This window comes from Lepisma saccharinum, chromosome 27 (genome assembly GCF_977018435.1).
Source record: "Lepisma saccharinum chromosome 27, izLepSacc3.1, whole genome shotgun sequence".
Lineage (NCBI taxonomy): Eukaryota > Metazoa > Arthropoda > Insecta > Zygentoma > Lepismatidae > Lepisma > Lepisma saccharinum.
The window spans coordinates 35772400-35791000 of NC_139255.1; the positions used below are offsets into that span (position 1 = coordinate 35772400).

Sequence of the window (18601 nt, forward strand, 5' to 3'; positions counted from 1 at the left end):
ATGCCTTTCGCAGGGTGAGATCTGCCCTCTGGATGGTGAACACCTCTACATGTCGCCGGTTGAATACTATATTGTATGTCCACCTGCAAAAAGTCTTCTGGAGAGGCGAATGAAGTTGGACGTATATGGCTTTTGAATACCCTACATGATTTGCACAGACATTTTATTAATGTTGATAATTCATACCACTTGACATCCAGATACATCACTTCAGAACATGATGCGTTAATAGGTATGGAAAATACAATAACGTCAACTCATTTCAGATGAAAAGTTGAAGATTCGACAAACCAGTATTCAGTTAGCGATATGTCTGGATATTAAATTGCGTACCTAAACTGTTCATCTGCCATGATGCCTGTTCCAAGTGCAGCAACTGAACCTGTAGATGAGGAATAGATGGCAGCATCGGTAGACAACTGTGGTTCAATGTCCTCGAATATTTTCTTTGTTACTTTTAGCTATATCTCAGCCAGCCAAGCAGTTGTTCATTGATGTGATGCACATCAAGTCCCAATGCTGCCATTTTCTTTGCAGAATTTTTTTTCTCTTTGCATTGTACAGGGTGGAGCAGAAGCAATTATACAATTTAAATTTGGCACCATTCCAACATATTTGTAGATGGGTTGGTGAAACACACATCCATATATAGAGCAGTTTAAAGCCTTCAGTCGTCATGCAATGTTTTTCGGAAGAGCATCGAGCGTTTGCTGTAGAAACTGACATTTTAACGGAAGGAATGGAAAGGTTCTGACATGCCAAACAATATTGAATTGGGTTATGCAATTCAGGACTACTGCACTGCATCCATTGTCAGCAAGAGGCCTCCTGGTCTCTTTCCTTCCGATGTCAAAATGTCGTTGAAAAACTCGCTGCATTATTACTTGTAAAGAACATTTCCACAGGAAATGCTTGATGCTCTTCTGACCAATGCTGCATAATGACTGAAGGCTTTAAACCACTCTATGCATGGATATCTGTTTCACCAAGCTACCTACAAAGATGTTGGTATGGCACCAAATTTAAATCTTCTAATTGTTTCTGTCCCACCCTATATAAAACAAAATACCAACCACAAGCATATGGAAATAACAATCTTGTACATTCTACACAGGAATGTTCTGTCCTGTTGCTAGCATAGAAGGTAATTTCTGCTGTTTACATCTTAACTTCCACCTGTCAATCTCTTGTGATAAAAATAGCAAATGGCTGTGACGGGCGATATTTTTATAACTCATAAAAATACATGCTTAAACAATTTTTGATACGACAAACACAAAGAGAAATTATATAGCTCATATGTGGTAGGAACAACAGAATATTAATAACAGACATGAAATATTAAAATACAAAATTTATTAGATTGTACAACAGTGAAGAAATTGTTTGATGTGGATGCTTAAGAAAACTAAAAACATTACTACTTTTTTACATGATGACAGAAAGATATGGTGAAAGCCAATATTTGAAGAAGTATTATGGACATGTATTAGAATTCCAATATTGCCTTTCACTTTGGTAACTTGAAAGCAATACAAGTCAGTCTTTTATCCTTCCCGTGTACTGTTTCTTTACTACTCATCGACAACCTGTACCAAGACAGAATCAACATGCCAAATCCAACTTTTTTTTTTATCTATATTCCTGTTTTAGTTTCAGTATCAGTAACTTCCTGCTACTTTTCTGAAATGTACTGAAGATCCATTCACATTTCAAATGACCACATACATGAGTATGACTTCAAGTGTGTTCTATAAACTATGATACTGTGTCTCACACAGAATTTGTATGCATTCTTTGGAACTGTTAAGTTGAAAGGGTTAGGTTAGTCCTAAGTTTTTATGTAGCAATTGTTTGTCCTTGTGCTGAAAAATACATTTTATTGCACTGTTAATATTATAACCAGCATATTTGTACATAATACAAAAAGTTCTCATCTGCATAATCAGACACAATTGAGTTCAAGCAAGCACTATCATGAACCTGTTGTGCTGAATCAACACAGCTGCAACTTGCACTTTCTTCTTCCGAACAAAAAGTTTGTGAAACATCACCTCTTGTAACAAGTATCAATGTGCTGTTTATAACACAGGGTGTACATAAAGTCCAGTAACACTTACTTTAGTTTATTGCAAAAAGTATACAAGTGATGTAACTTATCTGTGCATACCATGTGAAAGAGAAACTCAAGCATTTTATTTTCAACCAAAACTTATAGTTCCACCTTTTGTCACAGTTGGCATTACTTGCAAAGATGGTGACCACCAGTGCAGAGAGGTGTGCTTGAAATATGACAAATGTGAGTGTACTGCAGATGTTCAATGAAAAGTCCAGACTAGCTATCACAAAGCAACACCCTTGACGCTTGGCATGAAAAATTTGTAAACGCTGGTTACCTGTGGCCTCAGAGAACGAGGCTGGGACAATTATGTCAAGAGATTCATTACTATGTGGTTATCTGGCAAGTTTTAAACTGCCATATTGAATCTTTCTGATGTGAAGTGATATTTCTTTCCCCAGCGTTATGTACACGAAACTTCAAGTCAAACAATAAATTAAGTGAAGTGTTACCAGACTTTACATGTGAAAGTAAGTTACCAAGGAATTTCATAAGAAATGATTTCCTTGTTTCTCAGATGGATTTGCATCAGCACTTTTTCTCCTGTTTCTGCACTGGAATATCATCCTCACAACACTGGGAACTGAAGAATGTCCTAATTAGTAAAAATAGATACAATCAAATTATTTTAGATGAGGAACAGAAGTGCAACAGATGCATCTACCTTGAAGGGAAAATTGTAGAAAGTATATGCATTTTCCAAACTTGCATGTTCCTGTGGATTTCCTTGCTTGTAAATGTTTCTTTCACACACGCTCCTTCTCCCTCTCGCTGGGCCTATCCTACAATGCACAACGAGAGCTAAAAAGAAAGAGGGCTATCTACATTCATACTTCTCGCACTCAGCTTCGAGACAAACAGGAAGACGAAATTCGATAAAGAATACTACTGCCCTGTACTCATTTTCTGGCTAGAAAGATGAGATGTTCTCAAAACTTGTACAGGCTGTCCCTTTCAAAACTCCCCTATTTTAATGTATTACTACTGGAGTTAAAAATAGTAAATCACAACTTACAGCAACTTGCCACATTTGCTGGCACAATCAGTAAACTTATTTTCTTTTTTTTTAACAATGCAGCTTTTTACATTGATGCACTGAAGTTGATCTTTCTTCCATCAGCTTGGCCATAGTAGATATATCCTGGCTTGAAAATTAGCCATCCACTGAAAATTCCAAATACCACCATAGGAGCACAAAAAAAGTACATTTACCTGCTAATTAAGTTTCAAAACTTCAGCTGCATTGGTTTTTGGTAGAAACAAGTGAAAATGGGGATTTTGAGTATTCCATCCTGGTACATAGTGTTTTCTTGCATATGAAATAATATTCTATCAAACCAACTGAGATCCAGGACTAACATCAGACCAGACCAGCCCATCCTTCCAAAGGAAACCAAAATTATGAAGTAATTAATATCATTTAAATTTACTACAGGCTAAGTTAATAAGTTAAAGCTGCAGTATGCCATAAGGGCTATTAAACATTACAGAGTAATGGACCATCACTACAAATTGTCAGGAGAGGGAGGGGGGGTGAAGAGATTCGTAAACAACGAAAAAAAAATTACCATTGGGTGTCAATGATTACGAAACAAATGGAGTTCAGGAAGGCCAAGAACCACAATAACAAAAGACAATACTGGATGCATGCTGCAAAAAGTCCTGACTTCTCCTAAGAAAAGTGAACATCAAAAGAACACTGCAGAATGCACTGGTTCAAAACACAATTGGAGATACTGAGGTGAACTCATATTACATGTAGGTATTCCACAAGGTGAAAGAAGCAGTCTATTGTGCACATGTTCTGGCCAGTGTTTAAGAAAATACTGATTATTTCCAAAGATAGTGGTAGTTTGATGAATGTAATGTGCTACTGTGGCCATGTCAATAAGCAGAATTGTTGTTTCCTTGGTTGTGAAAAATCACATTAATAGAATCTGAAAAGGTAACACTGTGTCCAGCCATGGTGTCTTTGCTTCATATTTCATTGAGGATAAAAAATGGCAACAGGGCATCTGGCACCGAGTTATTGAATGTTTCCAGCCAACAAATCTTGAAATGGACAAGCAACAAGATGAGGTTTCTGCTCATACTGATCGAGGTAACGGATGCCTACTGCAACAGATGTTTCACGGTTAGCTCATTTTTAGACAAACAGAAATTCCACATCTTGCACCAAGTCTTGATCTGTCCACCTGTAATGAGTTTTTGTGGGGATTACTGAAAGAACAGTGCTTCATACCCATTCCACAGTCTACATGAACTTCGTGAAAACAATTATGCAAACATGCAGAATGTAACAAGTGACCAATGTGATGCTGTGGTTACTTGAGTTACCAAGAATATGGAGCTTGTCATAAGCAGTGGTGAACCATATGTACAACACACAGTTTTACAATAAGTGTGTAGTGTTATCAATGTACTTCAATTAACTTTTTTATCAGCCACCCTCAAATATTTCTGCATTTAATCATCAATCGAGATTCTAAGGTTAACTTTCCCTCTAGCTATGAAAAAGGTGCCCACAGACTTACCAGATCTCACTTCTAAGCAAATATACTATTCCATCAAGAAGATGGAAGGTTATTTGATTTGGACTGAAGTGCACCCTGCCCATCCATCCTTTCATCCCTGCATACCATCCGAGTTATGAAGTCAAATCTGTCAATTTTGATATTTTTTCATACAAGCTTGTTTGATTCACTACAAATATTAGCAAAACATTGAAAGACATGTTTTACCATGAAAAGGCAAGTTTGCAATTAGAAGTAGTCAAGATTAAGAAGGCACCGATATGTATTAAAGCACAATAGTTAAGATTTGTTCAAATATTGGCTTTCATCAATTCCTCAACTCCAGGCATAGCCATTTCACTTAACTACTTGTAAAACTAATAAAAATTTCTTTAACTTTTCACGTGTAAAAATTAACAATTATGGTAATAGTGTTTGAGCTAGGAGCTAATGCACTTGTTCACGTTGGCTGCTGTAAAGAACCCAACAAAACTACATTTCTAAAAAAAAACTGCAATACTTTATATGCTCTTATAATAATTTTCCTCCCATATCATTGTTTTCACAAAATATTGCATGCAGGCACATGAAGTAATTTACATAAATATCTTGCTTTTACAAATACTGGAAAGTGATATCTCTTTAAGCAAATGTCTTTGGTAAATTGCATGACTAGTGACAATTTGCATCAGATTTTGATCTCTCTTAACATTTCTCATTTTCTTCCTACTTGAAACATTTTTCATCTTCTGCTTTTATTTATCTGCAGTGCATGCTTCTCAGCGTGATACGTCTTGAAGATCTGGCTAAGAACTGGGGAGGCATCGGGGTCATTTATCCACATGTTGGCGCTGCTTGGATTTTCCAACATTGACAAGAAAACTGAAATGGAAAAAGTTTAATGAGCCAAACAGAAGGGTATTAAAAGGTACTAGAGATACCATTAAGAACTGTACTTGTACGGGCTAAACTTCCTTATTTGGTCAATACTTTCATGTACTATAGATTGCATGCATATCAAGAGCTAAGAATACAATGAAAGTTAAGGCTACAAGGGACAGTTTCGCACCATGTGGACATTATTTCAATACTGCTGAAATGTGAACTGCTACTGAAGGAAGCATTTATTTAAGTTCATTATTAAGCCATATACTATCTGTGAAAAATATAATGAATAACTATTTACAAGATCCTATGTTTCTGTTATGGAGAAGCAACTTCAATTTCAAGTTACGGCTACATTTCGAGTTTTTCAACCACAAACGAAATCTTGAGCCTGGCCTGTTTCTGTTCATATGTTTTTCTCCACCATTGGGAGTTTTATATATTCCCAAAAGAACAAATAAAATACTCCCACAAGCATAATGCTCCTCCTCCTACGACCATCCAATGCACAGATCTCTCTTTCCCCAGCTAAACGCAGCGAAAGGTCAGTGGGAGGAGCAATTTAGGGTCATCGCTTCTTTCTGGACATAAACTGTTCCTCCTGCCTTTACCGTCAGTTACAAAGGATAATCACGCTTCCACACAGCCAAATGGTTAACACTCTTGCCTTTGAGTCCCAGGTCTGATCCCAGATTATAAAATTTTCGTGTTGACCCAGCATCGTGGGAATAAATAGGGAGCTACTTGAAAGCAATAGCTGTCTACTCTGGTCAATGTGTTGACCAGTCGAGAACCTGTAGAAAGTCATTTGGCAGCCCCTGGCTTCATCCACATTCCATTTCTACTGTGCCTGGCCATTGTCGATCACTGGACTAGCACCACACGAAGTCATATCTCCAAAAGTAAATATATTTCAGTGAACTGAATTTGGGTAGCGTAGGATCCTTTCGAGAGTCCAATTTCGATGCAAAATTATGGTTTATGATTTTCTTGTAAATGTATGGCCAATACTTAGAAACATGTTGGCTGCATCTGCTGACAAAATTAACCTGGTAGTGTTGCCAACTAAAGTGCTAAGGCCCTAAAATGGCACTTTTTCACTTAACCCATATAATTGCCAGTTCCAAATCCATCCAATGCTGCGAATGATCCACATTCGTCATAAAAGGCAGATTAACATGGCATCAGTACTCAAACGTCTAATTAAGACCCTTCAATAATTTCTTACACGTGTTTCTCACTCAAAAGTGGCATTCTGCAAAAATGTTAATGCAGACTTCTGCCACTGATTAATTTATAGGATTCCCTGTATGGAGTAAACTGATAATGTTAAGCATTGAAAATAATCTAAATGGATGAGGCTTTATAATGCAGAAAATAAAACTCCATGGCAGAACAGCCTTCTAGGCCAGGGTCTGCCAGAGGGAATTCTTCGTTGGGTGATGAGTGGTCAGTGCTTCGAGTCCATTGTAATGGCAGCAGCCATTTTCTGGCTTTCGTTACAGGAGTCTGCTACTTCATCTTTTCTAGTAGCTCCCCAATTGTCCTCACGATGCTGTGTCAACGTCGAAATACTGAGGACTCTCACCAGGAATCGAATCTGGTAGCGCTCGCACCAAAGGTAAGAGTGCTAACCATTTGGATATGTGGGAGCCCATAATACAGAGAACCTACAGTAAATCTCTCTTCCAGTTTTCATGTTATAAACAATCAAAGCTTGGGTTGGGAGACTTTTGGAACATTCCGTAGACAGACAGTCTTCTCAATGAATATACATGTTGCCATTTATACCTCAATTAGCAGCAACCACTCATGTTACAGGTCTTTCTCTTGTAATCAAGAAATCCCAAGTTTGAACCCCAGTGAAGGCACATTGCATATTGGTTCAGATCCCTTTTTAAACTGTATGTCCAGTACTAATTAGCCTATCTGAGAATTAAGTGAACTATTCTTCGTTCCTTGGTAAAAGTTCCATACATGCATATACATTTTTGAAAATCGAACCAATAAATAAATAACAACTGTTTCTCAAACATTCTCAAGTTTTAATACACTGTTTTAACATGTGCCTGACAGTTTTGCAGGTGTATTAAAAATGCTATTTGAAATTTTGCAGACTGTCCCATAAACACAGGCACTGTAAAATTAACATATTAATATACTTTTAGTGGTTAAAAATTTGCTGCTATTGAAATAGGAATAAACTCAACAGAGACGACGGTAATTTAGAGGACGGATGGATAAGGCAGTGAAAACTGATGCTAAAATAGGTTTCCATGTTACTTTGGAGGTCATCAAAGCAGCAGAAGAAGAAGAACGAGAATTCACTTTGGATTGGTGACGTAAGCGATCAAGGAGGGACAGTTTATAGGAGGGGAGGTAGCTTTCTCCTTCCAGTTGAAGTAGGGGTGCTCACCAGTGTATGCCTCACAACCAGCCTGGGCTCGTAACGGCCATGTGGGATCCTTTTCTTTTTTAGTTATTTTAATATAAGTATGGATTGTTTTTATGAAGTTTTTAACATGCTGAACCTTTTAAAGTTGGAATATGGCACAGTTTTTGTAAGTGTTTTTAACCTTAACCCTTAACCAAATCCTCATTCAACACTTTTTTTACGCAGCACTATGCTCGGTGCCTAGAAACATCCATGAACCTAATGAAGGAGGCAGTCTGACCTCCGAAACGTTGTCCTAATAAGACTCCATACTCACTCACGTAAGTAGTTAAATTAATCAATAACATTTAACGTATGTATTTCCTTTAATAGTGAGTAACACGCACAAATCTACAATATGCTATTGTTTCAACAAAAACCTTTCTTTCACAAGGTCACATGTATGATTGTTAATTTATCTTAAGCATTGTTTGATTTAAGTTTTCTCCTGAAAAAAAGTCATGTACACACACAAAACAAAAAAATAGCATGGATTTCTACTCATTAAACATACTGCAAACATTAAGTAACTTTTCCCCTACTGAAACTAGATCTTTACTTAAACGGCAGAAATTTTATGACAAATATGATGAAAAATCAAATATATATGATAAGTAAAAGTACTTACCTAAAAGCATACGAGGATTAGTTAGACTCAGCTGGATGGCTGGGTTGGACATAATAGCTTTGTATAAAGGCTCGGTGGCATCTAGACCTCCATCCAAATCATCAACAGTGGGTTTTCTTTCTCCCAAGAGCCATTCACACTGTGAAAGAGGGTAAATTTGCATCACTACACACACTCGTATGTGCATAAAAATGAAGGGTCAGGGAGGAAAAACAGATAAGTCAAATTTCTGTCGTAAGCGAGGTAATGGTGTCATTTCTTGCCATGTTGATGCTGTGCTGAACTTTACAACGTGCTTTCTTTCGTTTCATACATTACACACTTCCATGCATCAAAACAAGTGCTCTTTTGTACCTTTTCATTTACATGTGCAGTAATGTTTTGCAATATCATCTTTCCAGAGATTGAAGAGTTGACTTACTATGTTAGTTTCCCTGACGCTTCAAAGTAGTAATATAAACAAAGTACATGTTACGACTTTGTCTCAGTCATTTTGTATAAAAAAACGTAAGTCATCAGTAAAAAAGACAATTTTAGGGTAGAAATCATACTTTTCCGGAACCCAGATCGGTGCAAAATGCTGCAGTTCTTCACACTCATCTGTGCTACCACATTCTGTCACTAATTTGTAAAAAAGACAATTTTAAAAAGGTTCTAGTGGTGTTTTTTGTAATCATTCAATGTTTTGTCTTCCTCAGGAAGTAAAATTACCTAGTATTGACAGGGCAAAAATGTTCTAGTTAAAAAAGTATAGAAGTGTAAGGACAATAATAGAACACGATGTGTCGGCATCATTTCACACAAATACCATGTAATTTTATTTGAAGGACATCTGTACTGCTTTCCACGGAAGACCAATGCATATTTGATTTAGTTTATTTTACTTCATCTCCCACCAACAAAGATGGGGATGAGTGATTATATGATGAAGGAACACTCACCAAGAACAGGCATACACCAGATGAACCCAGGGCCCCTGGCATCGCATCATGCTATGCTAACCACTCTGCTATGGAAGTCAACACCAATGATTATTCGTTGAAACACTGAATGACTACACAACACACCACTACAGGGTACATTTTTTAAATCATCATCTAAGAGATTACTAGTGTTGGGCAATATTGAAAAATATTGTCCAGGCAATATCACCTAGACGATATATCATCACAATATTTTGGCGATATATATCGTGTCGGTGATATATACCATGTGGCAATATATCGTCACAATATTCTAGCAATATATATCATGTCAGCGATATATTGTCATGATATTTTTTGATATATCGCAGAGACAATATATCACCAATATAACGATACAGAAAAAAATATCCTATTATATCACCTGTGACAATATTTTCTTGACGATATATCGCGATGTCAAATTTCCAAAATCGTTCACATTCCTACAGATTACCGCATAATGATATATAACACTTCCACAGTCTAAATATCATGATTAGAAAACTGCATTTTTCATTCATGTCGTATGCAATAAATGGTTTTTCTACCGAAGTGATTTTGGGTCAACATTATGTATTTGAAACACTTTATCCATGTTTTAACCTTTTACCATGTCTTGTTGATAACCTTTTCAGCACTGAGGAAGTGTCAAGGTCGATCCAAAAACTTGGGAAACCAAAAGACCTTTGTCTTTGTTAAATCTCAGTGAGACAGAGAAAAAGAAAAGTCTAACATTATGTAAAAAAATACTGTAACTTACTGCAGTGTCTTGATTGTTCCCTGCAACCCTTAGAGCATCCAGCACTTCTTCCCTTGGGAAGCCCATCTCAATCAAATTCTCCAGAGCTTTCTTATTAGGACGGAACTCTTGCCTTCGGTATGCTCGAAATGACTCCAGAAGTGTGCCCACGGATCGTGCTCTTCCACGGGGTCGACTTTCTGGTGCGGTGACGAGAATGTCTTGATCTTTCGGTTCGCTCTCATTCTCCAATCCCCCACCAGATGCCTCTCCAAGCTCAGGCAGGGTTGTTTCTAATGACAGTCTTTCTTCGACTGATGGTGATGTTACAGGAGCAGCATCAGTAGATGAGGACTCAGTTTCGTCTGCATGTTCAAGAAGCCATTCCAATGCTTCCGATTGGTTCATTCTGCACGTGGAAAAAACAATAGAGTTCCAGTAAGGTCACAATTGTAAATCACATTAAAACCCTGTGAATGCATTTACTAACTATGCATTAGAAGAGATATAGGGCATACAGTAACATTTGTTAGTGAACAAAAATACTGCAACAAGTGTGAATCATGATAATTTTTCAAAAGAGAGAGAAAGTGTGTGAATGTTTGTGTAATTGTATTCTCCCGGAATGTTTAGTCAATCAGGCAGGTCCATATTAACATACAATGTCGAACTCGGTGTAAATATGTGAAAATATTAGCTTTCCAAAATTTGGTTGCTTGCTTGATTGATTTGGTTTATTTTACTTCACTTTTCTGCCACTTTTGCCTAATCGCCTAATGAAGATCAGTGATGAATAATGAAATTGCTGAAGGGACAATCGCAAACACCCATGCCCAGGCCGGGATTCGAACCCAGGACTTCTCTCATCACAGCTCACTGTGCCACGGAGGCCAGCTCCAAACTTTGGAGACTTAACAGAAACTGACCTGGCTGATATCCTGGGAGAATCTTTTCACAAATCAAACCCATCTGTTATGTAACTAAAATTGCTTTGCACTTGATAATGGTACTCTAATGTGAAATACACGTAAAAAAAATTACAAACGTTTATCACCAATATTCAATTTCATGATGCTTGTAGTAGTAGATAACGTAAGAAACACTACAAAGTTACAAGTAGTACAGAGCATTCCCTGACATTCGCTACGAGACTCTGCAGCAAGCGGCCCGGCATCAGCGCTTGTCTTTCCCAGTGAACGGGGTCCCGGTGAACGGTCGCACGCTACAGTCTGTTTCTTTCGCTCTCCCTGCCTTCACTCTCTTTCCCTTTCTGTTGACGTTGCAGACTGACGCCATTATAATCCTCCCTCGGAAGTTGTGTTGTGTCGTGTCTGTGTGTTGAAGATTGAAGATTGTGGTTTAATATGGCACCACAAAAGTTTACATTACAACAAAGGATTTATCTTGTCGAGCGTTACTTCGGAAAGAGAATTGTGGAGAAGTGCGACAACGTTTTGCAACGAAATTTCCTGGTGTTCCCGTTCCACATAGGACCACTATATTAAACCTCGTAAAAAAGTTTAGAGTAACAGGGTCAGTTCTGAATAAAAGTGGAAAGAAAAACCCACGTGTACTTACTGAGGAAAAACTCGATGAGATAGGACAAAGGTTAGAACAGTCTCCTCGGAATTCTATACGCCACCTCTCACAAGAAACGGGTGTTTCAAAAACCACAGCATTTAGAGCCGCTAAAATTCTTAATCGGGAGAATTACAGTGGACGAACTTGCACGTGTAAATGCCAATTTCCTTCGGAGATGCCAGGAATGTGTCGCAGCAGAGGGACATCATTTTCAACACCTTCTGTAGTCAAGGTTAGTACACAATATGAAAACTGTAATTTCAATAGCCGACTCTAGGGACCCCGTTCACTGGGAAAGACAAGCGCTGATGCCAGGCCGCTTGCCGCCGAGTCTCGTAGCGAATGTCAGGGAATGCTCTGTAGATATAAATTTGAGGTTCTAAGACATACATGTTTGTGTTTCCTTTTTACCTCTGAATACATTGAATTTGCAAATAATCTAGTAACCTAGAGAGGCAGAAATACAATGCAAAAAATAATACAAATAGAGAATTATAAAAATCTACTTTTATCCGAAGTGACAAAATAAAACAGAATTATCCCAATTTGTGGATGTTTAATAATGCATCTTAAGTTTCAGTTTGAGATAGGATTTCAGTAATGTATTTCGAAATGAGAATTTTATACGTGGGTTGTACATTTATATGTAGCAATACTGTTAGGAAAATGTGTCGATGTGTGAAGTGCCAAAAGCAGTGGGTGCAGCAAGTGCTGTTGTGTATGTATGGTGTTGAAGTGAACAGCATTTTGTGTACCACCCTACAACATATTTACAAAGGCAGACCAGTGATCATGGATTAAAAACCAAGTGGTCCATGGCAAAGATGCATGGGAAACCAGTAGCAATGATGCCTTACCATATCTAACAGTTGAATGAAGAGTAAGAGTATTTCAAGATGGTTAAAATGTGTCAGTTAGGAGAAATCTCAACATGCGTAAATTGCATCATGCTGGGTTCCCAATACTGTCCCCCATCATGCAACCATCAGATACAGTAAGGCATCATTAATACACGCTTCACCAAAGTCTTTATGCCATTCTTGTGCATTTTTGCCAAGCACCACCTGTAATTTGATCTAAGATTGCTGTTCTACCTCTGTAAACATGTTTTAGCGTGGTACACAACACAAATACATACAGACATAACACGTACTGGTACTTCACTCATCAACACATGCTTCAACTGGCAGCACTCGCTACATGATAGTGATCTAGCGAAGTTCATACCTCTTCCTGACAATTATAACACCTTTAAGCCTGGTTTCCATGATTATGAAAAACTACATGTGCTGACCAAGGCAGTAATTTATTTTATTATAAAACATAAACAAAATGTAACATTTCAACCTTCTAGGAAGGTCTTCTTCACATTCTGTATCAAGTACAAAAGTAACAAGATACAAAAACAGGGCATTATATATACACAAACATTACTCCCTCCAGACTATTAGAAAGTTGTTTGGAACTTTCTAGCTGGTGGCTTTCACTTGCCAACTGTACTTTCACCTAAAAGGCTAAACATAATTACTTCCATATAAACTCAGGCTCTTTTTCCTTCATTTTTCTCCCTTCTCCTCTCCTCTTTCTCTCTTGTCCTTTCCACTCTTTCTAACACCTTCTTCCATTCCTTGTTCATCTTCAGTCCCCCATTCCAGTTCATTATGTCTTCTTCCCCTTTCTTCTCTATTTCCTCGGCTTCCTTCCATTTTCTCACTAGCATTCTCTTCTCCTTTCCTATCTGCTTAGCCTCATCCCACTCTATGTCATGTCCTGTTTCTCTCGTGATTTTAAATATTGCATTTCTCTCTCTCTTAAGTCGTACATCATCCCTATGTTGTTTCAACCTGTCTTTCAGCCTCTTTTTCGTTTCTCCTATGTACACACTCTGACATTCTTTACACTTCACTTCCTAGATAATCCCTTCCTCTTCCTCTTCTCTGTTTTGTTATTCCTTTTGATACAGAGTCTGAAGAAGACCTTGCTAGAAGGTTGAAATGTTTAGTTTAGTTTATGTTTTTTAATAAAATAAATTACTGCCTTGGTCAGCATATTTAGTTTTTCCTGACAATGTTACCACTTTTATATTTACAACCCACATATATAATGTGCCTCCAGCAGGTAAAAAAAACAACAAAAAAAAACATGCAACCAGAGGGGGAATCCCCCTCCATCCTTCCCTACATATACATACCACTACGATGTAACACAACAAAGATAGACATATAACACAGAATAACTTACTTTTTGAAGCGCAAAGCTTTAACAGCTTGCTTCTCTGAAAACCCCATATCCATCAGTTGCTTTATTGAAGATGGGTCAGGTTTTGGTTTGCTTTTGCTGTCCAAACGCTCACAGATTTGATTGAATATCACAGCAGCATCAGGATTGGGTGCAAGAATGCGAGCTGAAGCCTCAACCAGTGTAACAAGAATCTTGCGAATTTCAGTTTGGAACTGAAATTAAAAATATTAAACACACTATTAATGGATTAGGCGAGAGAAATGAGAGAGGGGAAAGCCTGGTAAATTTTTGTAAAAGAAACTCCCTAATTGTTGGAAACACACTGTTCCAGCAACATAAGAGAAGGAGGTACACCTGGATATGTCCAAGAGATTGTAAAAGATACCAGATAGATTACATACTGGTACAAGAAAGATTTCGAAATTGTTTGAAAAATGCGAAGACATTGCCAGGAGCTGACATTAATTCAGACCACACCTTGCTGATAGGAGAAATCAATCTTACATTGAAGAAGATAACCCAAAACCAGGTGAGCAAGAAACCCCACTTAGAGAAGCTAAGGGAAGAAGACGAAAGACAAAAATTTGCAGAACATTTCCAAGGAAACTATAATAAGTTTAAAGCTAGTTGTAACAGTAAGGATGAGATGTGGGATGGAATAAAAAGCTGCTTACAGAAGGCAGTGGATGAAACAATAGGCTACAGGGAAAGGAAAAGTGCAAAGAAACCATGGATTACTGAAAGTATGCTGGAAAAAATGGAGGAACGAAGAAAATGGAAGAATGTAAATACAGAAGAGGGAAGACATAATTACAAGATACTGAATAACCAGCTAAGAAGAGAAACTGACAGGGCAAAAGAACAATGGATGAAACAAAAATGTGAAGAAATTGAAGAACTGGAAAAAAGAGGAAGGTATGACTTGATGTATCGTGAAGTAAACTGCTTGGGCTTCCAAAAGAAGAAATGGAAAACAATGTGGATGATAGAAGACGAGGAAGGATGTGAAATCACAGACAAAAAAGGAATATCGAATGTGTGGGGAAAGTACGTTGAAGAGCTCTACCAGAAAGAGAATCGCCCAGACAGTCTGAATGTAGAAAATGAAGACGACGTGCCTGACGATGAGAAAGGATACTATATCCTGAATGAAGAATTTGAGCAAGCACTCAAAGAAATGAGGAATGGGAAAGCAACGGGCACTGATGAAATTCCTGTTGAACTTATCAAATGCCTGGGAGATGGAAAAAGAGAAATACTGCACTTATGCAATGAAATCTATGAGAAAGGGGATTGGCCACAAGATTTCACGGAGACTGTTTTGGTACCTCTGCAGAAGAAAAGCAATGCCAGAAAATGTTCTGAGTACAGGACAATCAGCTTGATATCTCACTCGGCAAAAATTCTTCTAAGAATTCTGAACAGACGCCTATACTCGAAGGTCAGTGGCGAGTTAGAGGAAGAACAGTTCGGTTTCAGGAAAGGAAGAGGTACAAGGGATGCAATTGGTTTACTGAGGACCATTGGGGAAAGATATTTAGAGAAAGGAAAGGAGGTGTTTGTAGTATTTGTAGACCTGGAGAAAGCCTTTGATAGAGTGAATTGGGTTAAACTTTTAGAAATTCTGAAGAAAATTGGTGTAGATTGGAAAGAGAGAAGACTTCTAAGCAACTTATACATGAATCAACGAGTTAAAGTGAGAACAGGAGACGAAATGACAGAAGGCTGTGAAATTGGAAGAGGAGTATGACAAGGATGCTGCCTATCGCCTACTTTGTTTAATATTTATTTAGAAGATATAGTGAAAACTTGTTTCCAGGGCACAGGAGGTGTCAAATTAGGAGGAAGAAGAATAAACTGCATAAGATTTGCTGATGACATGGCATTATTCGCTGAGGATGAAATAACCATAAATAGTATGTTAGAAGAGTTAAACAGCAGCTGTGAGCAGTATGGGATGAAGATTAATGTAAAGAAGACAAAGGCAATGGTTATAGGATGGAAACCAAGGAATATTAATGTGAGAGCAAACAGTGAAAGAATCCAGCAAGTGGATAGTTTCAAGTACCTCGGATGCACTATAAGCAGTGACATGAGCTGCAACCAAGAAGTGAAAATGAGAATCGCAATAGCAAAAGAAGCTTTCAACAGAAGAAAAAATGTTTTTTGTGGACCCATGGACATAGGTCTAAGGAAGAGATTAGTGAAATGTTTTGTGTGGAGTGTAGCACTACATGGTGCAGAAACCTGGACGTTGAGAAGAAATGAAGAGAAACGACTCGAAGCTTTTGAAATGTGGACATGGCGAAAAATGGAGCGTGTAAAATGGACGGACAAGGTAAGAAACGAAGCCGTACTGAAAAGAGTTGGTGAAAAAAGATCTATACTGGAGACCATCAAGAAGAGGAAAAGAAACTGGTTAGGACACTGTCTAAGAAGAAACTGCCTGCTAAGAGATGCCTTGGAGGGAATGGTTGAAGGAAGAAAAGTCCGTGGAAGAAAGAGATATCAGCTTATGGATGATATTAAATTAACTGGGTCGTATGCTATTACGAAGCGGAAGGCAGAGAACAGGGAAAGCTGGAGATTGCAGTGAAAAACCTGCCAATTAGGCAGAAAACAATGAATGAATGAATTATAAATGTGTGTGTAAGGATATATCAATGACTTTTACTAACAATCACACTACAGCTGAATATGCTACTTTGAATTTGCAAGAAGCAGTAATTGTGCAAAAATGTCACAGTAAAAAATATTTCATATAAACACATCAATAGAATATGGACAATAAATTGAATTTTAATCTTCAAAACAGTTCGTTATATCAGACACACATTAAAATCGGATATTTTGTGTTTCTCATGGTTCGTACTTACGAACTGCGTATTGCGGAACATAGTTCAAGGTACCATTATGCTTTTTACATGCAAATGAACACAATTTTTCACATAGATAGTAGTTTTTGTTATTCCTTTTTTCGCTTCCCTAACACACAATATGGCTGGCACACGTTGGCTACACATGTGCAAATTGCACATTATGTACGGGTAGCTGATGGATAGCCCCACGAATCATTCACAGATAGCCCCACAAACCATTTCCGATAAGGTTAGGTCAGGCAAGCATAGTACAGATAGCCCCACAAACCATTTCCGATAAGGTTAGGTCAGGCAAGCATAGTTTAAAAAAAGGGGGGGGGGGGTTGGAAACACTGACAGGGGGTTACGTCATCAAATGTATGGAGCATCCGGTTCCCGTAGGAAAGCAATTGCAATTGTGCATCGGTGAGATATCTCACTTGCAAAATACATGATTTCCCGGGCAAACAGATTCCATGATGAAAGACCTCGACGAACATTAGAAACCTTAGAGAAACTCATTTCTGTAAGTAGTTTCTTGTGTAAAAATGAAGAAATGTGTCTCCGATAAAACAAACTGTTACCAATAATTCTACTCTGACTGAAAGTTGATAAATCCATAATGTAGAACAAGTGCACATATAACGATGAGATTTGTATCCAGTAATAGGAAGCAGCGTCCAGTAAAGTAACAAAAACATGATCACAACAGCAGTTTCTAGACTGAATGAGTAAACAGACTGGCAACTTACATCAGGAGAATTCTCCGGTGGGTAAACAATATTCGAAAAATTCTGCTCTTCCAACTTTTCTGTTGCAGCTTTGATCTCAGACTCATTTGGGCCTCTCATGCTTTCCTCTGTCTGCACTTCTTTTGCTGGTTGCTGGCGTTTCGGTAGTAAAAGCAATTCATCTGTATAGAACAAAAAAGTAAATTAAAATTCCAAAATGCCCTGGTACGATGATTTAGGAGTTCATAGTTAATGTTAGTGCTGTGAAAATTCTTATTTGCACAAATAGTATTAATAATAATAATTTAATAATGTAAATTTTGCTCTGCAATCAGCGTGTCTGAGGTTTAACAATTTAAGACTTATGATAAATATGTTTCCAGGATGTTCCTTCACCTACAGTGACAGCAATTGCTCATTTCAATAACAACTTACACCTACCATTTTCCTTTAATTTTTCAGCTAGCACCGAGTTATCATTATCCAAAGTCCTCCTTTCCGATACCAAAACAAGTTTGTAATCACCAACAGCCTTCATAGCGTCTTGAGGATTGTAAAAATGACACAACGCCATTGATTTTAGACGTTCTACTGTAAAATCTGGAGATGCATCTACGTTCCAAGTAGCACCCTCCCTATTAATAACACATAATTTCACCAAATCACTACTGAAAATATTGGCATCAGACACAAACATGTCGTTTTTGTTTCCACTTAAAACAGGACTGCGTCTGTTCAAAAAATTCGCCAATTTTTGACGATTTCCCGAAAGTTTATCCCTCGCCCAATTCAGCATGAACGATACGTGAAACCATAACCCGCCATCTGTGAAGCAAATCAAGAAATAAATAGAGAAGGTTAAAAAATCGCTAGTCGTTTGTTCATTTGACGGCCTATTTGATTTTCT

General features: G+C 37.8%; 1 protein-coding gene across 2 annotated transcripts; it reads right to left on the minus strand.

Annotated features, from left to right (window-relative positions):
• Positions 1 to 1374: 1374 nt before the first annotated feature.
• On the minus strand, positions 1375 to 18516 carry Kpc2 (Kip1 ubiquitination-promoting complex subunit 2). Of its 2 annotated transcripts, XR_014440823.1 has the most exons (7): positions 18136 to 18516; positions 17716 to 17876; positions 14106 to 14317; positions 10305 to 10692; positions 8580 to 8718; positions 4504 to 5514; positions 1375 to 4382 (listed from the first exon to the last, which is right to left on the minus strand). XR_014440823.1 is itself a non-coding variant. In XM_083112989.1 (6 exons), exons 1-6 carry the CDS (start codon positions 18488 to 18490, stop codon positions 5375 to 5377), a joined length of 1395 nt encoding a protein of 464 aa, XP_082969115.1. In that variant the 5' UTR covers positions 18491 to 18516; the 3' UTR covers positions 1375 to 5374. The 2 variants fall into 2 exon arrangements, 1 of the variants encoding a protein (XP_082969115.1); XM_083112989.1 differs by having other exon boundaries at positions 1375 to 5514.
• Positions 18517 to 18601: the final 85 nt, after the last annotated feature.

Excerpts from the sequence above, each read along its gene's own strand:
- Kpc2 (XM_083112989.1), bottom strand. The coding sequence starts at position 18,490 with ATGCTGAATTGGGCGAGGGATAAACTTTCGGGAAATCGTCAAAAATTG. Across the intron at positions 17,877-18,135 it reads TGAAAAATTAAAGGAAAATG|ATGAATTGCTTTTACTACCG; the intron begins GTAGGTGTAAGT and ends TGTTCTATACAG. Across the intron at positions 14,318-17,715 it reads CACCGGAGAATTCTCCTGAT|TTCCAAACTGAAATTCGCAA; the intron begins GTAAGTTGCCAG and ends TTTTAATTTCAG.